Below are 27,783 nucleotides of genomic sequence, written 5' to 3'. Positions count from 1 at the left end.
ATTCTGGGATGGGTATGGCTCTATATTAAGGAACAGATTCCCCACCTAAATCCAAGGATTCAACAATGGGCCTCAGACCATACTTTGGGAACCATTGTACTAGTCCATAATGCTGGTCCACACATCCCATTTCTAATTCTCACAATCATTGCTTTACTCACTTCTTGGCCAGCTCCTCAGGCATCCGCTTGGGCACTAATGGTTTCTCCAGAACCAGCTCCAGTACAATATAAGATTCTGACTCTGCATATTGCTGTCAACAAAGAACATTAGTCATTCAGTCCTTGTGCACCTGAGTATGTTACAATGTTTGTCAACATTAATGGCTAACTCAAAAATATTCAAAGGCTTTTGGAGATATCAGACAAATTCCGAGATCTGTGAATTTCCCCCTGCACCCTGGCTAAATTTTGTCTAAATAAACTAATGATTAGGACACAATATAGACAGATAAAAAAGAGGCAGTAATGGAGGCATTCTAGGACTGTGGTTAAATTTTAACCAGTGGGGCAAATTTGGTTGATTAGGGACACAATATAGACAGATAAAAAGAAGCAGTAATGGAGACATTCTAGGCATGTGGTTAAATTTTAACCAGTGGGACACAACCCAACTGAAGTTATCCGGATAAGTATGGTAGGAATAATACCTGTCCTAAAGTTAACTAGATAACTTTATCCAAATAACTTTACCAGGTATATCAGTGGCAGATTTATTCAGACAGGTGCCACTGAATATCCGAATAAAGTTACCCACGTAACTTTCCTGCTCACCGGTCCACTATATTTTTAGTGTCAATCCTACAAATATAATTGTTTTCTGATTTTCTAACTTACAGGATAATACCTTGGATGTAAATCATAAACACTCAGATGGAGTTTATTTAACTGGTTAACTTTATCTGGATATTCAGCCACACTTAAATCGGTTAAGCATACAGCTGATAGCTGGTTAAATCTAACCACACAAAATGTGGGCAGTAAGATATAGCCCAGCCATTTGTACAGATAGATTTGTCCATTCAAATTTAGCCAGTTAATGCGGAATATTGTAAAATTAGCTTTCTTACCTGCTAATTTCTTTCCTGAAGTCCTACCAGACCAGTCCAGATGCATGGGTTTTTCTCCCCTATCAGCAAATGGAGACAGAGAATACAAGCTTCACTGGAAGCACCTTTTGTGCCAATTGCAGGCTTTCAATATTACCTTCTGAAAGCAACTTCACCCTGCAAACAGGGGTACAACAACAACAACAACCAATCAAACATTAACACATTAACATATGGTGAACCTTTCCAACTGATGAACCTCATACCAATAAGGGTTCAAAAAACTCAGATAGTTTCTCAACACAATGCACTAGAGAGGTGGGATTCTGGATTGGTCTGGTAGGATTTCAGCAAAGAAAATTAGTAGGTAAGAAACTTAATTTTAACCTTCTTTATTGCCCTTACCAGACCAGATGCATGGGAAGTACCGAAGTCACCCTAAACTGGGAGGGAGTCTGCAATCCCTGCTCTCAAACTTGCTTATCCCATGAGAGGTGGCATTTCAAGTCTACACATCTAAACAATAATGTCTGGTAAAGGAAATGCAACAAGGACCATTTAGTGACTCTTAAGATTTCTTGTGGCGACACAAGCTGACAGGGAATTGCCATCCTCTGTCTCCTCCAGGTAGAGGACGTCTAGATCTTCAACTTCCACCTCGGCGCTGGGGAAAGACTGGACCGGGTACCAAGCAAAATCTCGTAAACTTCGCCACCGGTCTCCGGCAGTGCACAGAACCGGGATCAGGTTGGTACCGGTTCTTGCCGTGATGCTCCCGATGCGTCCCCATGGCAAGGAGGTTGTACTCTCCATTGATGCTGGGGGTCCAAGGCAGCCCCCACCTATCCTGGTGTTTGGCACCAACCTCTCTCATGGCTCCGAGGAGGATTGGGGCCACTCCTCCTCCATCCTAGCTGGTCCTGGCTTTGGCAGCCTTCGAGGAGGAGGTGGAGCACAGGATGCAACAGGCCATGGATCGAGCCCTACAGCGTATTGAGCCGATGCCCCACAGTGTCCCTGCTGAAGCCGCTGTTGGAGTGCCTTGATGATCTCCTGAGCTTCCTTCTGACTCAGCTGGCGCCAGTATCCCAAGATCATCAGTGTCCTATGGGGCACCGTCACTCCCCTCCACCTGATGCCATCCTCGTTCATGGCTCCTTCGATGAGGAAAGTCCATCGAGGCCCATGGCACAGTTGTGCCCTCCTGCTCAAGACCAGCATTGCTGAGTCCGCCTTTGGGGCCATCGGAGCCATTGGCACCATCTGTGCCATCGATGCCTAGGCTACGGGCTACAGGCAGAACCCTGGGCCTTCTTCCCCAGCGGATTTTAATAAGGACGACACCCCTTATGACTCCTGGGGGGGGGATGATGCCACCTCGATCTCCTTATCAGAGGACTCTGATTGCCTTCTCTCAGACCCGTCTTCTCAGAAGGAATGTCTGAGATCCCCGCCCAAGGAATTAACCTTTGCAGGGTTTGTTCGGACAATGGCAAAGGCTATTCCGTTCCAGCTCCTGACGGAAGATGACGCCAGACAAAATGCTGGAGATTCTCCAGTTTGTGGACATTCTAAAGGAGTTTGTGACTGTCCCAGGTCATGAAATCTTCAAGGAGCTACTCCTGATGATTTCAGAACACCCTCTCACGGTTCTTCCTGTGAATAGGAAGGCGGATGGGATGTACTTGGTCCAGCATACCATTGACTTTGAGAAGCACTAGCTCTGACACCAGTTGATGATGGTGGAGTCCACGCATAAGAAGGCCAAGCACTCTCGAACTCATGCTTTGGCTCCCCCAGGGAAGGAGCACAGGGCGTTGAATGTACTGGGAAGGAAGGTCTATATGACTCAGTACTCCCGTAACCTGTGGAAACAGGTTCAGGATATGGCCGTTGAACTGCAGCAGCAGCAGGTAGAGGCTTTCTGGGCAGTCGCACAACAGGGCCTTGAGTGCAGGAATCATGAGGTGCGTTCCACCTATGTTGTGTCTGAGATGGTGGCGAGGGTCGCAGCTGTGAGGATAGGTGCCTGCTGGATGGCTTGGCTCCGGGTCTTGGACCTCTGCCCAGATGTGTAGGAGAAGCTCGCTGATTTGCCATGTACGGGCGAGAACCTCTTTGGCTATAAGGTGAGGGACAGGGTGGCTCAGTTGCAGGATCACCACGAGACCCTCCAGCAGCTCTCGGCCAGTACTTCCAACCCACCATCCTCGGCCAAGAGGCTGGCATGGCAAGACCCAAGGAGGTCTTTCTATCAGCGAAAATATTTCCCTCCTGCTTCTCACTCCTGATCACAGTGGGCTCATGGGGCTTCTCCAGACAGCAGCGAGTTCCCAACCAGCACTCCAGCCAAGCCCCACTATGGTTTTGACTGGTTGAGAGAGAGCACAAGTCAGCTTCCTGTTCCTGGTCAGAGGTCGGCTAAGGTTCTTCGTGAATCGATGGCCCAATGTCAACTCGGACCAGTGGGTCCTATCCATCGTCCGTTGTGGGTTCAGGCTGAATCTTTTAGGTGCCTCGCCAGATTCTCCTCCGAGCCCCAGTTGGAGGCCAGCAGTGTGTCAGGAATCCTTTTGACGGAGCTCTCTACCCTCATAAATGCCAGGGCAGTTGAGCTTGTTCCACCAGGACAATGGGGATGGGGTGTTTACTCCTGGTATTTTCTGATTCAAAAGAAAACAGGGTGCCTCCGTCCCATCCTAGATCTCAGAGTCTTGAACAAGTCTTGAACAAGTTGCCCCTCCTGCAAAAAGAGGACTGGGAGGGCAGTGATTTGCTTACAGTATAGTTTTTTTCCCTACTGCTACCCTTACTGCATGATATCACATTCATGGGGGACACTACAGGATTCAGTATGCAGCATTCCTGCACCTATCTGTGAACACAGGATACAGACTTTAGTTCAAATGTAATGTTTCCTAAAATGCAAACTGACCCTTTCATACCATCTCTGCTTTCCAATTGAAACACATTTGCATTTTTATTATTCATGTATTTATATCATTCTTTACGACATAAGTCTTAGATGAAATGTTTTTAAGTAGTGGACAAACCCTCTGATGTTCTGAGTTCTATGGCATTGACCTTGGAGCTGGTCTTTTGCCTAGAGCATAGTTTTTTCCCTTACAGGGTTTCAAAGACAAATATAGACATATATAACAAGAGAATATGTGTTTCTGGAGATAAGAGAAGAAAGGGAGGGTGGAGACAAAGACTACATCTCCCATCATGCCTCATTCCTGACTTGCCCTGGATGTCATCAGCCCTGATTTGTCCAGACTTGTTACAACTGGGAGGGGAAGAACAGTGGATCTATTTCCTACGCATGGGAAAACAGCTACTGCGTATCTCAAAAGACTGCTCTGTGTAATTTGTTTATATTGTAAAAACATCTAAAAAGCTGCAAGGAGGCAGAAAAAAACAGAGGAAGCATTGAAGAAAAACTTTTATTATATATATTTACTGAGGGATTTTCAAACAAAAACCAAACAAGGTTTACAAGCCTCTCAAGAATCCAGAATGTGATTAAAAAAAACAAAAAAACTCCCCACTGGAACTCTACAGAACTATGTGACCAGACCCTAGGATGTGATACAGGAGTTAGAAGGTAAGAAAAAAAATAAATCAAATTTGACTCTTTTTTTTTTTTTTTAATATATTGGGTCACTTCAAGTCTACAGGTTAATGAGACTTATGACGGGGTGAGGAGAGTCTTAACTGACTTGTTACCAACAGCGAGCATTAGTGTAACACTAAGATAAAAGGCATTATATTCATTTCTATTCCTGTCTGTAATTAACGGTGAGAATGTGAGGCGTTTGATACCAGAATGTCTGTTCGATTTAAAATAAATGGCTTCCACATTTTCTGAAGTACACTATCTGTAGAAAAAGGACATTTTTAGATGTAAACAAGAAAGTATGGAGGGATGACACCAGAATTTGAATATTCTTTTTTTTGCATGGCTAGTAATAAGGTGAAGCTCCTAATTCTGCTCTGTAGTTATATATTAAACCTGTGAATTAAAAAAAATATGTAATAGTTCGCCTTTAAATATGCTAAGAAATGTAGTATTCAAATTATTATTATCATTATTATTACCCAAAAAAACCCAGCAATTAGCCTTGCTTTTTTTTCTACTCCCCCTACTGCTCCCGAAAGGTGTCTAGGCATGCCCCTCTTTATGGGGAAGAGGAGCACCACTATGTTGCATTAACCAAACAGGGCACCTCCCCTTTTAGCCATGATGTCATTTCCAGTGATATCATCCAAGATGGCTGCCCCTATTGACATTTACTAGGCCCTGTAAGTACTAGGGACTTCTTCCTAGGCCATCTTTCCTTTGGGTTGAGCTCTCTGGTTCTGGGAGCTAGTGAGGCATAAGCAGTGGGGATAGCTCCTGATAGGAACAAAGAGTGAGAGGTCTGGAGCGGGACGAAGAGCAGGAACAAACCACAAATCCAAGAACCCAAAAATGAGAATAAGGACTGCTGAATGTGGAATCTAAAGAGAAAGCAGTCTTCCAAATGCAGGAATGGAGCCAGAGTATGAGGACCAAAGAGTAGGATCAAGCTCTGGCAACTACATGCAGAGACTGCCCCAGTATAAGTACATATATATACAGGAAACAAGATGGCTATTGGGAGAAGCAAGGAGCTCAGAGCTGGGAGGACTAGACAGACAGTTTAGGCAACTCTCAGCGCCGCCTGCAGGTCGGAGGAGCACTTGGCAACAGGTGATACATTTTCTGAAGAGCAAGCTTCAACCTTCTGATGTCCTGTTATCTTCAAGTTCTAGATTCTGTGGCATTGACCTTGGAGCTGGACGTTTGGGCAGCAGTTCATATGTGGTCATTGCGGATCACTCTTCTTTCTTGCTGGGCTCCTCAATGATAGAATTATGAGGTCTGGTTGCCTCTTTTGTCAGTGGCCAGACACAGTCTGACATTGTGACTCTCCATGCAAAACTTATCTAAAAGCATGAAGTTGAATGTTCTGGACTGGATAGTGGTGACCTCGGATTTGAGTCTCAGTGGTTAGGGAGCCTATTGTCAGGGCTAGACAGTGCAGGTCCTCTGGAACCTGGTGGAGTAGGCTTGACCATTGAATTGTCTAGAGGCAAGAGCAATCAAAAAAGCCTGGCTCCTGATTCAGGGGAAACAAGTTAAGAGTGTTTTACGACAATACAATGGTGGTAGCATATGTAAGCTGATAAAAGGGACTAAGAGTACGGCAGTTCCATGGAGGTGAAGCTGCTGTTCTGGTGGGTGGAATAATGTCTCTTGGCAATTTCAGTGGCACACATTGCCAGTGTGGAGAATCTCCAGGTGGATTTTTTGAGCAGGCACATCTTGAATCTGGAAAATGGGAGCTGGCGGAGGTTCCCTGGTTTGGTCAGATGGAGAGTTCTTCAAATGGCAACAGCTTGGGATGCCAAATGTCTGCAGTTTTGTTTTTTTTTTAGCAGAGAAGGGAATCAGAACTTGATGCTCTGGCTAAGAACTGGCCTCAAGGGGTTCTCCTTTATGTGTTTCCACCTTGGCCATTAGTGGGCTGGGTGATTTGGAGGATTCAAAAACACTGAAGTTAGTGATACTTGTAGTTCTGGAGTGGCCCAGGTAGCCATGGTTTGTGGATCTCAGATAGCTCAAAGAACGGGAGCTCTTTAGATTCAGTCATGGTCAATAGTTGTTGCATCAGGGACCAGCGATGTACAAACAGCAGATTTGCTTTTATTTGTAACTTAGCTTTCGAGAGGAGAAGGTTAAGAAGTAAAGGTTATTCAGAAGAAGTAATTACTATGTTCCTTCAGGCTCCAAAGCAGTCAACTTCTCTAGCCTATGTGAGAGTATGGAAGGTCTCTGAGGTCAGGTGTAAAAACACGGTGCTACTTCTGTCACCAACATCAATTTCTGAAATCCTTTCTGTTTTGCAGAAGGGCTTGGATGGTCTCAAGAAGAATTCTCTTAAGGTGCATACACTTTAGCATGTTTCCGAAGCAGAATTTGAGGTAGTTCCTTGGCGTCTCATCCAGGTGTGGCTCGTTTCCTCCAAGAGGTCAAGAAGTTGCATCCCACAATTAGAGAGTTGGTTCCCTCTTGAAGTCTCAATCTGGTCTTGAAGACTTTGGGAATGGTTCCATTTGAGTTTGGGTTTAGGAAATAGATTGGCTGATGCGCAAAGGATACTATTATGATATCTGAAGGTAACCAACAGTTTATGCCTATCAGATCATTTGTTTGTGCTGTTTCGTGGGCGTAACAAAGGTCAGACGGCCTCTAAGGCTATGCTTGCAAGGTGGATTAAAGAAGTGAATTATGTGAGCCTATATTTGCAAAGGTTTGAAGGTGCTGGAGGGTCTCAGAGCCCATTCCACTAGGGCCCAGATGGTGTCACAGAACCTGATCCCGGTTCTGTGCACTGCCGGAGACCGGTGGCGAAGTTTACGAGATTTTGCTTGGTACCCGGCCCAGTCTTTCCCCATCTGTGTCATCTGCAAATTTGATTATCTCACTCGTCGTATTTCTTTCCAGATCATTTATAAATATATTGAAAAGTAAGGGTCCCAATACAGATCCCTGAGGCACTCCACTGTCCACTCCCTTCCACTGAGAAAAATGTCCATTTAATCCTACTCTCTGTTGCTTACAGTTTCTCCAATCTTAATCAATCCCACCAGAAGTTGCAGTACAGAATGGTATAGAAGCACTGTTTATAAAGATGCTCACAGCTTTTCTGGTCCCACCTTCTCCTTCCAAGAGTTGCTGTGGAGAACAATGTAGGAGTGCTGGCAGTGGGGGAATTTAAGTCCAGCTTAATTCCAGGTCCATTCTGCCCCTGCTGAAGTTGCTATAAGGAATGATGAAGGAACACTGACTATACAAGACTTCTTAAATTTTTTGCCAACATGACCCTATTTTGGCAATTAAAAATTGATATGACCCCAAATGATGATCAAAACAAATTGGGGATACAAATGGGGATACAAGAGGCTAACAGATCGCCTCTTGTATCCCCATTTTCCTGTCCTCTCATTCACCCTACACAGTTCATCCTCTAGTGCTCACATCCCAGGCTTACTGCCCACTCTCACCCCTCCTTAGGTTTACTTCTCTTTCTCATACACCCCATCCCCTGCTCAGCCCTTCTCTCTTAAACACCCCAACCCAACAGGCTCACCTTTCTCTCTGTCACCCCTTCCCTCAAAAAGGCTCCCTTCCTATCCATGACTTTCCCCCCCCCCATAGGCTCATCTTCCTCACAATCAATCCTCCAATCCCTTCCTTTAACCCTATTCCATTCACATTCAGCTGCTAGCAAATCTCTCACTCACTACAGCCTATCCCTTCTCTCCTACTCCTCCAAAGTTTATCTCCCTCTCCAGCCCTCTTTCCAGTCAATCCCCCCTCTCATACCACCTCTTTCAGACTATCCAGCCCTATCAAGCTTCCTTCTTCCAGTCAATCCTCTTCTGAAACCCTCTCTTCTAGTCAATTTCTCCTCTCAAACCCTCCTACAGCTGATTTGTCCCTCTCTCAAAACCCTTCTCAAACCACACCCTGCTGATCCTCCCCTCTCAAACTCTCCATCTCAATTCCCTCCAACGATTCTCCTGAGGCAATACCTCAGGCCTTCTTCTCCTCCTCTGCAGCAATAGTTTTGGCCTAAGTCAGTAGAGGCAGTGGTCATGGCATAGGGAAAGGAAGAAGGAGCAAGCCTTGGCATCATTTCATTGTATTTCCTGCCCTATATTCTCCCTCTAGGCCAGCCAAGCACATGTGGCTGTTGAGGAAAGTGCGAGCTTGCTGTTTGCATCATCTGGCCACATCATGGAGGGGGTTCCAGTGTCGGAAGCAGCTATGTTTTGGGTTGATTTTTTTTAATCCATAGGAGATATACTCATGACTCCAGCTGATGATTTTGTGACCCTCATTTGAGGTCATGACCCACAGTTTGGGAATTGTTGCTATAAAGGATTTCATAGATTCTCCAGTCCTAGCCTTTCCTGAGAGTCTCTATAAGAAAAAGTGTATAGGAATTCAGGCTGTGGGGAAACTCAAAGCTCCTCCATTTGCAATCTCTCCAAGTAAGAAATACTGAAGGAGATAGCATAGGAAAATGGCCACAAGGTATTCATACTAATATTCCATTTCTTTCATGGACTGAACAGTAAATGGTTACCTGTCCCTCCAAATTGGGATAAGTTACAAACTGCTCTGACTCTGGCATATGTTCCGAAGTTCTTAATGGCATGATGGATGTCTAAAAAGATAAATAAAACAAATGATCATTTAATGCTCCTGGCATTTTCAGTTATGTAACAACAACAAATTACCAAATTTAACTTATGAATATTAACAGAAATTTAAAGACGGAATATCATATGCCAGACCCATACACTGAAATTGACAGCATAAGGGTCAGAGCTGTTGTAATCATTGGTCCTGATTTTTAAAGTTCCAATTTCTTAATACAAGTGCAAAATCTCATAGTTCAGAAAAAGCTCAAAAAGTGTTTTCAAAATTCACTCCAACAATATAAAGATCAAACAGCCTTAATAGACCCATTACTTATCTTGTTCAAAGGCAACCCCATCATGAATTCATGTTTTGTATTTCTACTTCAGGATAGCTGCCGGTATCCGCAGTCTTTAATGTTGAGATTACTTACCTGATAATCTCCTTTTCCTTAGTGTAGACAGATGGACTCAGAACGAATGGGTATAGTATGCTCGTGCTAGCAGTTGGAGACGGATCTGACGTCAGCACGGGTATATATACCCCCACAGGAAGCGTAGCAACTCAGTAATCTTCCTTGCAAAAGCTGTTATGGATGTGTGTGTACTGACGCTCAATGAAATAGTGAAACAGGATTCCCCTGACCGATTGATAGTAGCTGGAGACCGCCAGCATTCACAACCGGAAGGCGTCGACACCTGGCAAAGGGGACGCTCTTATGTAAGAAAAGGACATGGCCTACCTTGAACCGGTGAAACCCATGTATACCGGCAGCCTGGGTGGGATGCTGAGTCCATCTGTCTACACTAAGGAAAAGGAGATTATCAGGTAAGTAATCTCAACATTTCCTAGCGTGTAGCCAGATGGACTCAGAACGAATGGGATGTACAAAAGCTTTACTACCCCAGCCTGGGTGGGAGGCTGCCTGAGGACCGTGTAGGACTGCTCTCGCAAATGTTGTGTCCTCCCTGGCCTGGACATCCAGACGGTAGAACCTGGAGAAGGTATAGAGAGAGGACCATGTCGCCGCTTATTACATATTTCTGCAGGCGACAGCAATCCTGGATTCTGCCCAAGATGCTGCTTGTGCTCTGGTAGAATGAGCCTTGAACTTGTAGAGGCGGTGACTTCCCGGCCTCTACGTAAGCTGCTCTGATGACTTCTTTAATCCAGCGGGCGATGGTGGGCCGAAGGCCGCTTCACCTAGTTTCTTTCCGCTGTGCAGGACGAACAGATGGTCCGTCTTTCGTACTTCTTGTGTCAATTCCAGATATCTGGGCAGCAATCTGCCGAGTGTCGAGATGGGCGTAGTAAACGCCCTTCTTCTGATTCTTCAAAACCCGCCGTGGTAGGCAAAGATATGGTTTGGTTGAGGTGAAATTGTGAGACCACTTTAGGTAGAAAGGAGGGAACCGTGCGAAGATGGATCGCCTCAAGGCGTGATTCTGAGAAGGGATCACGGCAGGACAGCGCTTGTAGCTCTGAGATGCGGCGTGCGGAACACACTGCCAGCAGAAACACCATCTTCAAAGTTAGAGAATAGAGAGACAGGCCCTGAAGGGGTCTGAAGGTGGATCCCCGCGAGGAAATCCAAAACTAGGTTGAGGTTCCACAGGGGCACAGGGGCCACTTTAGTGGCGGACGAATGTGCTTGACTCCTTTCAGGAAGCGAGAGGGATGGTCTTGCCATCCCTCCTGGGACCGTAGCAAGACAGCGCAGCCACCTGAACCTTGATGGAGCTTAGGGAGAGACCCTTCTGAAGCCCATCCTGTAGAAAATCCAGAACAATAGGAATTGTGGTCGCATGTGGATTGGTGCCATGAGTGTCGCACCAGGCTTCAACACACTCTCCAGATCCTAATGTAGGTGAGGGATGTGGAAAACTTGCGAGCTCGGAGGAGTGTATCTATCACGGGCTCCGAGTACCTCTTTTTCTTCAGTCTAGCCCTCTCAATGGCCAGACCGTAAGAGAGAATTGAGCCGGATCCTCGTGGAGGATGGGACCTTGACGAAGCAGGTCCCTGAGAGGAGGCAGGGGAAGGGGCTCCCTGCCAGTAGTCTTCTCATGTCTGTGTACCAGGGTCTTCTTGGCCAGTCTGGTGCCACTAGAAGAACTAGGCCCCGGTTGCTTCTGAAATCTTGTGGATAAGGGTACCCAGCAGAGGCCACGGAGGAAAGGCGTATAGCAGAGTCCCTGGAGGCCATGGCTGAAACCAGGGTGTCGATCCCGTGTGAGAACGGATCTCGCTTGCGGCTGAAGTATCTGGGTACTTGAGCATTGGACTTGTCCGCTAGTAAGTCCATGTCCGGAATCCCCTAGTGATCCACAATCATCTGGAAGGCTGTGGGAGACAGCTGCCATTCCCCCGGATTTAGGCTTTCTCTGCTGAGGAAGTCTGCCGTAGGTGTTGTCCTTCCCGGCAATGTGGACGGCGGAGATGTCCTGAAGATTCGCCTCTGCCCAAGCCATCAGCAGGGCTAATCTCTAGAGATACCTGTCGGCTTCTGGTTCCGCCCTGACGGTTGATGTATGCCACCGTGGTGGCATTGTCGGACATCACTCTGACTGCTCGGTTCCGCAGTCTGTGAGCAAATTGCAGGCAGGCTAACCGGACTGCTCGTGCCTCTAGACGGTTGATGTTCCACCCTGACTCTCTCTGTTCCACCCCGCCCTTGTGCGGTGAGTTCTTCGCAGTGTGCTTCCCAGCCGCTCAGGCTGGCATCTGTGGTGAGCAGAGTGCACATGGGGGAGGACATCTTCGACCCCCTACTCGTGTGGTTGGACTGCAACCACCACCGTAACTGGGTCCGCACTCTGGCTGGCAGAGGTAGGTGCTTGGAATAATTCCAGAAGCGGGGGCTCCAGCGAGAGAGCAGGGAGCATTGTAGAGGTCTCATATGGGCCCTTGCCCAGGGTACCACTTCCAGGGTGGAGGCCATAAGGCCGAGAACCTGCAGATAATCCCAAGCTATGGGCCGGCTGGCCCTCATCAAGGACCGGAGACGCGTCTGAAGTTTTAACCTTCTCTTGGTAGTGAGACTGACTTTGTCTGCCTGGGTGTCGAACTGTACTCCCAGGTATTTCAGTGATTGGGAAGGCTGTAGGCAACTCTTGTTGAGGTTGACTACCCATCCCAGGCTTTCCAGAAGGGCGATCACTCTTGTTGGTTGCCCGATGGCTCTCCTCTCGTGATTTCGCCCTGATCAGCCAATCGTCTAGGTAGGGATGGACAAGGATTCCTTCCCGTCTGAGCGCCGCTGCTACAACTACGACCACCTTGGTGAAGGTCCCGCGGCGCCGTGGCTAACCCGAAGGGCAGAGCCCGGAATTGGAAGTGGCGTCCCAGAACCTTGAAGCGTAGGTAGCGCTGATGATCCAGATGGATCGGGATATGCAGGTTGGCTTCTGACAAGTCTAAGGCCGTAGGAATTCTCCCTGGCTGTACTGCGGTCTTGACTGAGTGCAGAGTTTCCATGCGAAACCTCGGGACCCTTAAGTATCAATTGATTGACTTGAGGTCCAATACGGGCCGGAAAGTGCCCTCTTTCTTGGGTACCATGAAATAAATGGAATAGTGTCCAGAATTCATTTCCCAGGCAGGTACTGGGATGATGGCTTTCAAGGACAGGAGCCTCGCCAGGGTAGCTTCCAATGCTGCCTTCTTGTGTATGGGACACGAAGATTCCACAAACTTGTCCGGAGGGAGATGATGAAAGTCCAGATAATACCCCTCTCGGATGATGGCGAGACCCACTGGTCCGACGTAATCTCGACCCATCTGGGGTAGAAGAGGGTTAACCTGCCCCCTATGGCTCCGTCCCCCGGATGGATTGGCTGATTCTCATTGTGAGGCGCGGCTGGGACCTGAACCCGAGCCGGCTCCCCTCTTGCGCTGCTTGGTCCGAAAGGGACTGGTTCCTGGCCTGAGGACGAGGCGCCCTGGTAGCGACTCCTATAGGGAGTGAAGCGCTGGGAGCTTCTACCTCTGGAGGGCCTTGGAAAGGCGCGCTGGTTCCTTCTGAACCGATCTTCCGGCAGTCAAGGTACTGGAGAGGCGCCCATGTGCTGGCCAGTTTATCAAGGTCGCTGCCGAACAGGAAAGAACCCCTAAAGGGCATTCTGGTGAGGCATGTCTTCGAAGGAGCATAGGCTGACCAATTCCGTATCCAGAGCTGCCTCCTGGCGGCTACAGAGGATGAGACCCCCTTGGCTGTTGTACGGACTAGGTCTGACGCAGCATCCGTGAGGAACGAGAGAGCTGACTCCATGTCTGTTGCCGGAGAATTGTTCCTGACCTGTGACAAACAGGAACGTGTCACCACTGTGCAACAGATTGCGATCCGCAAAGATAGAGCTGCCACCTCAAAGGTCTGTTTCAGAATGGCGTCCAGTCGCCTGTCATGAGGCTCCTTGAGGGCCGCCCCCCCCCCCTCAACTGGAATGGTAGTGCGCTTGACCACAGCGCTAACCAAGGCGTCCACCTGAGGGCACGCCAACATCTCCTTGATTGCTGGTTCCAGGGGGTACATGCCCGTCAGGGCCCGACCCCCTTGAATGAGGCCGCTGGTGCAGGCCCATTTCAAATCTATCAGTTGCTGTGCTGCTTGCAAGAAAGGAAAATTGGCGGGCTGTAGGACGAAGACCTTCCAGCAGGGGGTTCTGTGTAGAGGGCACCGTAGTGCTGGGACCTTGTAATAGCCAAACTCCGCCAGGCACTGAGATACCAGGTCGGAGAGATCTTCCTTAGGGAAGAAACCGCCTCATGGTTCGATATGGCTCAATCCCTGTGGGAAGTTCCCCCTCCTCCGGGGGGTTCGGACTCATCCTCCGAGACATACAGGGGTCCGCCTGAACGGACTGCTCGGAGGCGGGTGCCCATGATAAGGGTGCGAAGGTCCAGGGGCAGGATCAGCTGGAGTAACAGCAGCTGCCGCACCAGCAGGGCCTGGACGGGAAGCTGATTGCATCTGTACAAAGGCATGAATCCCCTTAAAGAGATCCACCACAGGAAATGGAAGCCGGTCTCTAGTCGTCGGGGTACCAGGTCCCCCGGGATTCCAGGTTGTTCGAGGACTGCCCGCTAGATCCGGGGTGGCCCCTGGGGAGCTGTCAGCAAACCCTCGATTGAGACTGGTCTGGCCCGAGGCTCCCACTGCCTCCTCACATTGGCAAAAGGGAGTCTGGCTCCTCGCTATGCGTGGCTCTAAGCTGGCATGCTGAGCAGAGGCCGAGGGCTTTAATGCCGGAATCAGGAGGCGCCGCCGCTGAAGACGCTGAGGCATTCTGTTCCATCGCGGCATGATACAATATGCGCTCAATAATATGCGGCAGCAATATGCGCTGAATAGAAACAGGCGCTCAATAATATGCGGCAGTAATATGCACTAAATACAACAGGCGCTCAATAATATGCGGCAGCAATATGCGCTTAATACAACAGGCGCTTAACAATATGTGGCAGCAACAGGCGCGTAACAATATGCGGCAGCAATATACGCTTAATACAACAGGCGCTTAACAATATGCGGCAGCAATATACGCTTAATACCACAAGCGCTCAATAATATGCAGCAGCAATATGCGCTTAATACAACAGGTGCTTAACAATATACGGTAGCAATATATGCTTAATACAACAGGCGCTCATTAATATGCGGTCAGCAATATACACGCAATGATATCCAATATGCGTTCATTAATATGCGGTCAGCAATATACGCTCAATGATATCCAATATGCGTTCATTAATATGCGGTCAGCAATATACGCTCAATGCAATATGCGCTCATTAGTAATATACAATATGCGCTTAGTCATAGACAGGCGCCTATCATGGGCGCTCAATACCTGAACAAGGCCAACAAAATGGCGCCCTCCACCGGTGTGCCTCCTACAGGCCACAACCGCCGATCCTCGTCCCTCGGAGACCAAAGAGTAAGAGATGTACGCCTTACCTGATCCTCGGCGCTTTCCCGGCTGTAACCCAGGCGATCTCCGGCTGCGGGGGGAAGAGGGCAAGTACCTTCACCGCCGCGCTTGAGGAAGTTCACCCGCTGCCTCTGAGCCGCCGCACTCGTCTCGCTTGGGGCTAAGTCCACGCCGGGACCGAGGCGCCTCTCAGCCCAACCCGAGCCTTCACGCTCGGGGGCTAGATCCCTGCCGCGATTCGGCCACCGGACCGAGGCCCTAGACCTCCGAGGGATCGCGGAAATCACCCCGGGAAAACTCCAACTGGGGGAGGGACCTTAGGGTATCACCACAGGAGTGCGGGGCTCGATGTTTCCTGGAGAAATTTAGTAAGTAGAATAGAGAAAGTAGAAAATAGAAAGTAGTATTGGAAAACACGCTCAGCGAGCGTGCAGGCTCTCCAAACTGCTTTGGAGACAGAATTACTGAGTTGCTACGCTTCCTATGGGGTATATATACCCGTGCTGACGTCAGATCCGTCTCCAACTGCTAGCACGAGCATACTATACCCATTCGTTCTGAGTCCATCTGGCTACACGCTAGGAAATGGAGAAATTACTTACCTGATAATTTTGTTTTCCTTAGAGTAGACAGATGGACTCAGGACCAGTAGGTTTATGCTCCCCTCCATCTCCCCTGCCAGCAGATGGAGATGGAGCAAGCTGATGTCACAGCATATATAACCCTGCAGTGACCCCAGCCTGACAGTATTCTTTTTAAAAGCAACTGTGGACACACTAGCAAAATACTTAATTAAAAACATGATTAAAAACAGAACTGTACTCAACTGTACCGCCATGACAAGAAATTAACATCCAAGGAGCACAACATTGGAAACTCCTCCGCATTCCTGACCTTATCCAGGGATGGAAGGAGATGGACTGATTCAAATGAAAGTCCGAGTCTACCTTGGGCATGAAGAATGGAACAGTATGCAGCTGTAATGCCCCGGAGTCACCTGAAGGAATGGCTACCGGCAAGACAAGGCCTGGCACTTAAATCTGATGTGCAGAACATACAGCCACCAGGAACAAAGTCTTCAAAGTCAACAACTGTAAGGAAAGGCTACACAGTGGACGGAACTTAGGGCCCTCCAAAACGTCCAGCACCAAATTAAGATTCCACGATGGAACCGGTAACCTCAAGGGAGGCCTAAGATGCTTCACTCCCTTCAAAAAACAGGCCACATCAGGATGAGACGACAAGGAAACACCATTCACCAGGCCTCTGAAACAGACAACCTGCACCTTCAAAGAATTAAGGGCCAAGCCTTTATTCAATCCATCCTGCAAAAAATCCAGAAATGAGAGGGATCTTATCTGAATGAGGAAGTACACCCCACTCCTCACATCAGGCCTCAAAAACTCTCCAAAACCGCACATAAGCCAAGGAAGAGGAGAACTTGTGAGCGTGGAGTAAAGTGTCAATCACCACAGAGGAATAACCAAGGGCCAAACCATAAGACAGAATCAAGTTGGATCTTCATGAAGAACCAGACCCTGCTGAAGCAGATCCATGTGTGATGGAAGACGAAGGGGGGCCTCCACCAGGAGTCATTGCAAATCCGCATACCACGGACGCCTAGGCCAGTCTGGTGCCACCAGGAGTACTAGCCCCCTGTGACCTTTGATCTTGAAAAATTATCCTTCCCCGCAAGGGCCACAGAGGAAAGGCATAAGCAATCTGTCTTCCGGCCAGATCTGTATGAGAGCGTCTATTCCCAAGGACCATTGATCTCTCCTGTGAATGTAGAAGCGAGGAACCTTCGCATTTCTACATGTTCTACATCTCTACATGTTCCCTCAACAAAATCCCTCGCTCCAGAAACGTACCGTACCATATTCTACTGCTGGCCCCATTCAATGGAACACGCTCCCGCCAGATATCCGTCTAGAGATCTGCCACTCCACATTCAAAAAGAAACTTAAAACCTGGCTCTTTAAACAAGCCTTTACAGGACCATAAGCACTTTTTTCCCCTACAACCAGCAAGAGTTCCTCATCATATCATTCTCCAGGATCTACTTGACTCTGTATCCATTCTCTTGCTGCAGGTCTCACATGACATCTACTGTTTTGCTTTTATGTTTTTGTTTTTATTTATACTGCTCTATGAGATTTGTTAGCCAATTTGTTTACATTACAATGTTTATTTTGATCTAGTTTACCCTTTTCCAAGTTCCACAACCTTGTTCTATGTAATGCCTATTGGCAAAAATTTATGTTCAGTTTCAATGTAAACCGATGTGATTTGTATTTCATACAGGAACACCGGTATATAAAAATCTAAAAATAAATAAATAAATAAATTTCGAGAAGTTGCCAGCAGGTCTAGGAAAGCAAGGCCCCAGGGATCCAAAATCAGCTGAAATCCTCGGCTGACAACACCTACTCTCCTGGGTCTAGACTCTCCCTGCTGAGAAAGTCCAATCTTACAATGTCTTTTCCTGCAATGTGAGAGGCCGAGATCATCTGCAGATATCCTTCGGCCCACCAGAAGCTGGTCTATTTCCTGCAACACTTGCTGGCTCTTGGTTCCTCCCAGTCGATCGATATAAGCCATCATAGTCACGTTGCCAACATCACATGAACCGCTTGATTCCGCAGCCTGTGGATGAACTGCAAGCATGCCAGCCATACTGCCCGGGCCTCCAGCCGATTGATGTTCCAGCGGGACTCTTTGGCATTCCAGCGCCCCAGGCTATTAACTCCAGACAATGAGCCCCCCCAACCATGGAGACTTGCATCTGTCGTGAGCACCAACCAAGCCAGAGAAGACAAGGGAACTCCTTTTCTCAGATGATCCTGGAGGTGGAACCACTGGAGGTGGAAGCAGATTTCCATCGGTAACTGGAGCCGAACCGCATAATCCTGAGACTGCGGGTTCCAACGAAATAGCAGAGAGCACTGAAGAGAACACATATGTGCTCTTGCCCACGGCACCACTTCCAGGGTAGCTGCCATCAAGCCAAGTACCTGTAGGTAGGACCACATCTACCTAAAGGTACTCATCAACTGGTGTTCATCAACTGACACACTTAAGACATCAATCTCTGGATCCAAACTTCTGGTAGGAAAACTTTGACCTGTCCTGTGTCGAACCGGACCCCCAGACACTTCAATGACTGGGATGATTGAAGATTGCTCTTGGTCAGGTTCACAACCCAACCGAGCTCCTACAATAAGGAGATCTCCTTCCTCTTCCTGAGACTTGGCTTGAATCAACCAGTCGTCCAAATGATGCACCAGGATTCCTTCTTTTCGCAAGGCCACCGCTACCACCACCATAATCTTGGAAAATGTTCTGGCTAGACCAAAAGGCAGCACCCGAAACTGATAATGGCGCTCCAACACAGCAAAGTGTAGAAAGTGCTGGTGTTCCAATCAGATGAGAATATGAAGATAAGCCTCTGACAGATCCAAGGTGGTCCGAAATTCCCATGACTTACCCGCCAATATTACAGAGCGTAAGGTTTCCATTTGAAAATGAGTCACCTTCAAGTGACGGTTGACCCTCTTGAGATCCAAGATGGGACAAAAGGAGCCCTCCTTCTTGGGCACAAATGGAATATCGCATCATACTTTCTTGAGATATAGGAACCGGAATCACAGCCCTTAGTCTGAGAAGCCTTTGAAACGTGAATTCCACTGCCTGCTTCTTCTGCAAGCAGTGGCAAGGGGACAGTACGAACACGTCCCGAGGAATACTGCAAAATTCCAGTGCATTCCCGTCGTGTATCACCTCCAGGACTCACTGGTCCAACATGATCTCGACCCACCTCCGTTAACAGACAGACATCCCCTTATTTCCTGTACTGGGAGGTGGGTGGGTCAGCAAACCTTCATTGGGAAATTCGGGAAGGTCCATTACCCGAGCCTGCTCCTCTCTTGAGCTGCTGGGGACAAAAGGACAAACCTACCGAAAGGACGAGTCCACTGAAAGGTCATCCCTTTGTAGGGATGAAAATGCATGGAACTCCAGAAATGACCCCTCATACCAAAGGTGTACTGTAATTGTTTCTTATTCTCTGGCAACAGAGGTACCGGAGACTCGCCCCACTTACTGTCCAGTTTCTCCGAAACAAGAGTGAGCCTTTAAAGAGCATCTTGGTAAGATGGCTTTGGAAGCCATGTCAGCTGACCAATTTTGCAACCAGAGTTTATGCCTTGCCGGCATCACCAAAGGCATTCCTCTGGCCACGGTCCGAACCAAATCACAGCCTGCGTCTGCTAAAAAGGCGGCAGCAAGCTCCATAACCACTCTGGAATTCCCTCCAGACTCATCATCCTCCTGAGAGACAAGCAAACAAGATCACACCACTAGGGCACAACAGGAGGCAATCTGTAAATTCATCGCCATTGCCTCAAAGGCTTACTTAAGAATAGCCTCAATCCTTTGATCATGTACATCCTTCAAGACCGCTCCTCCCTCTACAGGGATAGTCGTCCACTTAGACTCAGCACATACCAGAGCATCCATTTTGGGAAAACGCAAACGCTCTCTCACAGCCAGATCCAGGGGGTACAGGCCTTCCAATGTCCGACCCCCTTTAAAATTTGCCTCTGGGGCATTCCATTCCAGATCGATCAATTCCTGGAAGGCATCCATTACCGGGAAAAACAAGAGGTTTTACGTAAGGATCCAAAATGGGATTCTTCCTCGGATCTGACATAGCTGGGCATTCCTGGTTCAGATGCTATTTCAAGGTCTGGGAAATCATGGCTAGCAGTTCATCTCTATGAAAAAAATGCAACATGGTTTGATATGGTTCCAACCCTGGAGGAATTTCCCCATCTTCCAGGGAATCAGGATAAATTTCATCATCACTGCCATCCAAATTCCTATTGGGAACACCCGCAGGGAGCAGAGGCAAGCCCTGGCGCTTAAGCATAGGACTGGAAGAGGGAGGAGTCACCAGTTGAGGGTCCAACTGCACAGAAATAGGGGAAGTGGAGGACTGCGCCTGAAGAAAGGCTTGTAAGCCTTGAAAAAATTCCACCCAAGAAAAAGCAGCTGGGTCCAGACCAAACCAGAAGGAACTGGAGCTGGTCCCACAGAACTGCCCTCGCCAGCGGAGGAGCCAGTCAAGGGAGAACTAAGATCTGGCATCCCCCCAATCAAGGCCTTCACCAATCCATCATCAGAATGGGAAGAGCCAGGCTTAGCAAAATTCGAGGAAGACAATTCTCCCTGAGCGTCTGAGCAGCGCTGACACATAGCTCGTGGTCGATATCCAGGCAAGGGTCGTGGCAGGCAGCATGGCTCGTGGTCAGTATCCAGGCAAGGATCAAGGCAGGTGGTGTAGCTCGTAGTCAAGTCCAGTACAAGTCAAAGCCAAAGACAAAGACAAGGAGAATCAAGAAAGAGGGCAGGAACGAAGAAGGAACTCAGGAACTCAGGTGCAACACTCAGATCACAGAAAGCGAGGAGACCTGTTGCCAAGGTACCTGATGCAGACAGGGACTGTCTTTATATAGTCCCTGGAAGATGAGGTCATCGATGAGGCCCACAGAGCTTTTCCTGCCACGGGCCCTTTAAATTGGGCACAGAGGTGCGTGCATGCATCTAGGGGGTCGGAGGTGCAGCAGAGCGTTGGCATTCCAGCCGTAAGAAAGGCAGGGATGGCAGCAGCTCAGAGCTGCATGGAGGACCGCAAAGGGGGCGAATTGCGTCGGCAGTGGCTCCCTGATGCTGCCAAGGAATCTGAACGTTCTCCCACCGCGACGGTACGGCAGGAGGTGAGTGAGGCCGGTCGCGGGGCTCTGTGGCCGGCGAGCGTAACATTGCAGGTCTTGGATAGATATCCAACCCTCTTCACCCCAGAGTTGTCCCAAGTACTTTAATCTCTGATTCCCCTAGACATGTGTTAATTGAAATGTCAGGATTCTCTCTTAAAACTGTTAATGAAGCATAGTGACTTGGTTGTATATGTAAATGTTTACGAAGCTGGTGCCATACATGAAAATTATTCCTTACCTGCTAATTTTCGTTCCTGTAGTACCATGGATCATTCCAGACGGTGGGTTATGTCCCCCGTCCAGCAGATGGAGTCAGAACAAAAACTCTCAGGGGAGGACCTATATAACCACACCTCCCCTGTCTCAATTCTCAGTAACTAGACTATCAAAGCCAAAAGAGAAGAGACAGAATCAGAGGGATCAAGTTACCAAATACAGAACAACCGCCAGCAAAACCGGACCAGCAACTAGTCTTGGAACTAAAAACCTTAACGGTGAACTTTGCAAACAGTACTGCGCGGTATAACAGACCCGCAGCACCAGAAGTACAGCGAGAAAGCTGGGTAGAGACAGGTAAGCAGGGATGTCCCACAAACAACTACCCCCAAAAACCGAGGGAGAGTGTCTGGAATGATCCATGGTACTACAGGAACGAAAATTAGCAGGTAAGGAATAATTTTCATTTCCCTGTACATACCAGGATCATTCCAGACGGTGGGATGTACCAAAGCTTCCCCATCATGGGTGGGCCACGGACAGCCCTGCCCGAATGACCCTGTCCCCCAGTTGACCGCCCGACAGCGCACTGACGTCTAGGCGATAATGTCTGGCAAAAGTGTGAAGCGACTTCCAAGTGGCCGCCCTACAGATTTCCTGGGCAGGAACGAAGGAGCTCTCTGCCCAGAAAGTTGCCTGGGCATGGAGAGAATGAGCCTTAACCACCAACGGCGGAGACTTACCTGCTCCCAGATATGCCGCTATGATCGCTCCCTTTAGCCAGCGAGCAATAGATTGTTTTGAGGCCAAGCAACCCCTCCGGGGCCCCGACCAAAGTACAAACAAATGATCGGAAAGCCGAAATTCATTCGTGACCTCCAGATAGTGCAAAGAACGCCGGACATCTAGTTTGCGCAGGTCACCCAACTCCGAAGAGGGAAAGGATGGAAGCTCCACCGACTGATTGAGATGGAACGCCGAGATCACCTTAGGTAAGAATGATGGAACCGTACGCAGTGAGACTCCGCCAGGAGTAAAACGAAGGTATGGTTCCCGGCAGGAAAGAGCCTGCAGCTCGGAGATCCGATGCGCTGAGCTGATTGCAACCAGGAAAACGGTCTTGAGAGTGACATCCTTGATGGAAGCTGAACGCAACGGCTCAAAAGGTGGACTGCAGAGAGCCTGGAGCACCAGGTTCAAGTTCCACGACGGACATGGCGGTCGGATTGGAGGTTTCAAATGCCTCACCCCCTTAAGGAAGCGCAGGATATCCGGATGGGAAGATAGGAGGATGCCGTCTGCACCCTGAAGGAAAGCTCCCAAGGCCGCCACCTGACCCCGGAGAGAGTTATAGGCCAGACCCAGATCAAGACCCGCCTGTAGAAAGGAAAGAATCTGTGCCACCGAAGCCTGAGTTGCTTGGATGGCTTGCGAGCCGCACCACTCCTCGAAGACCTTCCACACCCGAACATACGTAACCGAGGTGGACGTCTTGCGCGCTCGTAATAGAGTCGAGATGATGGGCTCAGGGTAACCGCAACGCCTCAACTTGCGCCTTTCAAAAGCCAAGCCGCAAGACAGAAGCGATCTGCCGCTGGAAAAAATATTGGACCCTGACGAAGGAGTTGCCGCAGGTGACCGAGGTGAAGTGGGTTCCCCACCGCTAGATGGAGGAGATCTGCGAACCACGGCCGTCTGGGCCACTCCGGCGCCACAAGGATTACCGGTCCCTGATGAGCCTCTATTCTTCGGATAACCTTTCCCACCAGCGGCCACGGTGGGAAGACATACAGAAGATACTGCCATGGCCACGGAAGAACCAGCGTGTCGACTCCTTCCGCTCCGTGTTCCCTTCTTCGACTGAAGAAGCGAGCGGCCTTTGCATTCCTGGCTGTCGCCATGAGGTCTAAGTGAGGAATTCCCCAGCGCTTGATTATCAGATCCATCGCCTCTTCCGAGAGTTCCCACTCTCCTGGATCCAAGTGCTGTCGGCTGAGGAAGTCCGCTTGTACGTTGTCGACGCCCGCTATGTGGGAGGCCGCCAAGCGCAGGAGATGGAGCTCCGCCCATTCCATTAACCTGTCGATCTCCAACGATACTAGGCGACTCTTCGTGCCCCCCTGTCGATTGATGTACGCCACTGTGGTGGCGTTGTCCGACAGTACTCGCACTGCCCGATGGCGCACCAAGGGCAGAAATCCCTGCAGAGCTAGACAAACCGCCCTGGCCTCCAGTCGGTTGATGGGCCAGGCCGATTGCTCCGCCGACCATCGACCCTGAATCGAGCTGTCCTGACAAACCGCTCCCCAGCCCGATAGACTGGCATCCATGGTCACTATCATCCAGTCTGGGGGCTCCAGGGACACCCTCTGAGCCAGACGATGAGGGTCCAGCCACCAACTGAGGCTGCGCCTCGTAGAGCTTGGGATTGGAAGGACCGCCTGGTAATCCCGAGACACCGGCTTCCATCGGGAAAGCAAAGCTCTCTGAAGGGGGTCGCAGATGGGCAAAGGCCCACGGCACAAGGTCGATGGTGGAGGCCATGGTTCCCAAGACCTGAAGGTAGTCCCACGCCGTCGGGACCTCGAGAGCTATGAACCTGAGAATCTGCTTGCGTAGAGCCTGCGCTCTCTCCGGGCTGAGGAATACCATGGCTGCTCTTGTGTCGAAATGAGCTCCTAGGAAGTCCAGCGACTGAGACGGGTGTAGCCTGCTCTTTGAGAAATTGACGATCCACCCCAGGGAATGGAGGAGCTGAATTACCCTGTCGACTGCCTGTACCCCCTGAATTCGCGACTTTGCCCGGATGAGCCAGTCGTCCAGGTAAGGATGTACCAGAGGAGCTGAATTACCCTGTCGACTGCCTGTACCCCCTGAATTCGCGACTTTGCCCGGATGAGCCAGTCGTCCAGGTAAGGATGTACCAGGATTCCTTCCCTTTGGAGAGCCGCCGCCACTACCACCATGATCTTTGTGAATACCCGTGGAGCCGTGGCCAGACCAAAGGGTAGGGCCCAAAACTGAAAATGCTGCCCTAAAATCTTGAACCGAAGGTACCGCTGGTGGGCCTGGTGGATCAGAATATGTAGATACGCCTCCGTAAGATCCAGTGAGGCCAAAAAATCCCCCGGGTGTACCGCCGCCAGCACCAAACGGAGCGTCTCCATGCGGAAACGGGGAACCCTGAGGGAGTTGTTGACGGCCTTGAGATCCAGAATGAGTCGGAAAGTCCCTTCCTTTTTGGGGACTACAAATAGATGGAATAGTGGCCCCGACCCAATTCGGAGGCCGCCACCGGCACTATCGCTCCTAAGGCAAGGAGACGATCTAGGGTCTGCCAAATGGCCCGTCGCTTGAGAAGGGACCCGCAAGGGGAGAACAGGAATCTGTCTGGAGGTGTGCGCACAAAATCCAACTCGTAGCCGTGTCTTAGAATATTTAGAACCCATTGATCTGAGGTGATTTGGACCCACGCTTCGTAGAAGAGCGCAATTCAACCCCCCAACCAGGGAATCGACCCGTGGGTCCCCCTGGCATCATTGGGCTGACTTCGAAGAGGTGCCCGTACCATGTCCGTCCTTACCGGGACGACATCCCCGAAAGGACCGGTTCCAAGTGTGCGAGCGGGAAGAAGGGGCCCGAGGCGGCTGTTGTCTCATGGAACATACCTTACGCTGATTTCGGTACCGGTTTCTGTTGGTATTGAAAGATCTGGAAGAGCGTGGTCGATCCTCCGGCAACTTATGAACCGCATTTTCGTTGAGTGACTTAATGATCTGGATCCAGGTCTTCCCCAAACAGGTACTTGCCCTTGAAAGGGAGAGACCCCAGTCGGGTTTTGGAGGAAGCATCGGCCGACCAGTTCCTTAACCAGAGGAGGCGACGAGCCAACACCGCTGCCACCATGGCGCGCGCTTGGACTCTAAGAAGATCATACAAGGCAACCGCTCTGTAGACGACCACGGCCTCCAACCTGTCCACCTGCTAGGCCTCAGCGTCCGGTAAGGTCTGTGACATGAGAAGCTGTTGGACCCACCGGAGGCCTGCTCGCTGCGCTAGTGAACTGCAAATGGCAGCCCGCATACCCAGCGCCGAAACCTCGAATACCCGTTTCAGGTACACTTCCAATTTCCGATCCCGAATATCCTTCAATGCCGTCCCGCCAGTGACGGGGATGGTCGTATGTTTTGTAACCGCTGAGACTGCCGAATCCACTGCGGGGACGCGGAGCAGCTCTAAGAAATCCGACGGGAGAGGATACAATTTTTCCATGGCTCTGCCAACTCTAAGATTGGCCTCCGGTGTATCCCACTCTCTGGCAATCAGCTGCAGGATAGTGTGATGAGTGGGAAAGGCATTTGCCAGTGGTCGAAGGTCCGCCAGGAGTGGGTCCCCCTTCTTGACGTTCGGATCTGGTTCCACCGGATCCGGAGGAGGGTCTATATCCATCTCCTGTAGAATGTGTGGTATGAGATCATCTAATTCCCCCGCTTGAAAAATTCGGAGAACTCTGGGATCGTCGCCCTCAACCTGTGCAGCCAGGGTGGGGTCCTCGCCGACCGGATCCAGGAGAGGGTCCCCCCCCACCGCTGGCTGCGGCGCTGTCAGGGTAGCAGGGGAGCCCCAAGAGGGTCCCGGACTTCCCCCAGAGGGCGGAACGCTACCCTGTAGAAAAAGACCCCCTAGGGAGGGGGCCGGGTGCGCCAGCTTGGCTGGAGGAGGACCCCCTACTCCCATTAGTGTGTCCCTGCTATGTACAAAAGCCCTGTGCATCAGGACTATGAACTCCGGGGAAAAAGCAGGGACTCCCGAGAAAAGAGCACCCGAGTGCTGTCCGAGCTGCCTATCAGGCTGAGCTCCGGCGCCTGGGAACGGCAGGGTTGCCGAAATTTGGGCCTCTGCATTGTCGTCTGAGAGACCGGCGTTTGAATCTGCCAACAAGATGGTCGCCGTTCCCGCGCTCAGCGGAAACGGGGCCTGCCGCTTTCTGCCCACGCGGTCCTGCAGCCGCGTGGCCTCCCCCGGGGGGGGGGGGGCTATCCTCCCCTCCCGAAGAAACACTGGCGCGATGTCCTTCTCGGGACAGGGAATCCCCCTGTCCACCGCCGATTTCTACACTCGCCGGACGCTGAGGAGCAGCAGGGAGGGGCAGCTTGAGTGTGCGAAACTAGCAGTAGCAATGCCAGGACGGAGAGAATTTGGGCCCGACCCGATTCCCCACCCACCGACCCGAAGAAACCGTCGGGGAATGAGACTTCCCGACGGCAGGCGGCCGCGGGGAATGTGACTTCGCGGGGCCGTGGGTCGGGAGGCTTCTCACACCACAGGGGCGGGGTGGGGTCAAACAAAACTCGGGCAGGAGGAGAGAGATTGGCCCCACTGATTTGCACACTCGGACCTGAACGCCGAAATACATAAAATCCCCGGCGACCTAGAACAAAAAACAACTACTTACCTCCAGCCCTGTGAAAGAAAGCGGGAGGAGGCAGGAAATGACAGAAAAAGGAAGACAGCCTGTCAGCAAGTCACTGTTAACTAGGGAATGCAAACACTTCCCTGTCTTTAAACCTTTAAGTGAGATAAAAAACTTTAAACAGATCAATATTTAAACAGTACTTGATCCCTCATACAGAAAATAAAAGAAAAGCCTAAACTCCTAAGGCCAAGTGCTGGGGACCTCAGTGTCCCCTGCTCACATCTGCTGGAGTCAGAACTATACTGAGAATTGAGACAAGGGAGGCGTGGTTATATAGGTCCTCCCCTGAGAGTTTTTTGTTCTGACTCTATCTGCTGGACGGGGGACATAACCCACCATCTGGAATGATCCTGGTACGTACAGGGAACTTAACCATGTGCGCAATGATTATACTAGATCTCATTACTCGCCGCACCCGTTTTGACGTGAGGGACTGAGACAAGAGAGGCAGATCCATCCCTTTTGTTGATCCCGCTTCTAACGACATCCAAGTTTGTGCAAAATCTTGATATAACCATTCTGGTAAGTTTGCCAATCTAGAGGCCCAGGAATACCCTAGCAAATTAGGCAAAGCAAAGCCTCCTCCTTTCTTAGTACACCATAGTGTACTTAGCTTCAACCTGCCATATAAAAACTGGGACATTGACCCATTTACATTTGCAAACAAATTTCACAGGTAGAGAAGGTATTAATGTCCATAGACATGGATTTTAAAATTATTTCTCCCTGACTTATGAAGATAGAAACAGACACATTAATTTTGGTAACATTCATTTTCAATCCCAATTCTACCCACCCACGAAACAAACAACCCCAACCAGTTTTGCATATCCTCCAAAATTTCCCTAAACATTGGGGCATAATTAGTTTTATAAATATCCGATCACTGTTTAGGCATGAAAATACCCAGATATTGGAATCCCAACTTTAAAGAGCGACAGACATGCCGGTATGAGAAATCTGGGTGCTACCTATCAAATATAATTCAGACTTTTGCGTCTAGCCTCTGCAACCGCTGCAGCGCATCCCAAACCACCTCTCGCATGCCTCAGGACGTGCAATGAGACTCCATGATGACTTCTCTGATTGGGTGAGAAACT

The 27,783-nt window shown here is 49.7% G+C and overlaps 1 protein-coding gene across 5 annotated transcripts in view; it reads right to left on the bottom strand.

Annotated features, from left to right (window-relative positions):
• Positions 1–27,783, bottom strand: part of CFAP70 (cilia and flagella associated protein 70) — a 351,702-nt gene that overhangs the window by 138,130 nt on the left and 185,789 nt on the right. For all 5 annotated transcript variants that reach the window (XM_029576140.1, XM_029576137.1, XM_029576141.1 and 2 more), the window contains 2 exons: positions 9,229–9,309; positions 162–253 (listed from right to left, as the gene is read on the bottom strand). In XM_029576140.1, the coding sequence (XP_029432000.1) occupies positions 162–253; positions 9,229–9,309 (173 nt within the window). The remainder of the gene's footprint in view (positions 1–161; positions 254–9,228; positions 9,310–27,783) is intronic.

This window comes from Rhinatrema bivittatum, chromosome 14 (assembly GCF_901001135.1).
Source record: "Rhinatrema bivittatum chromosome 14, aRhiBiv1.1, whole genome shotgun sequence".
Taxonomy (NCBI): domain Eukaryota; kingdom Metazoa; phylum Chordata; class Amphibia; order Gymnophiona; family Rhinatrematidae; genus Rhinatrema; species Rhinatrema bivittatum.
The sequence above is the reverse complement of the archived record's forward strand: the minus strand, read 5'-3'. Positions and strand labels throughout refer to the sequence as shown.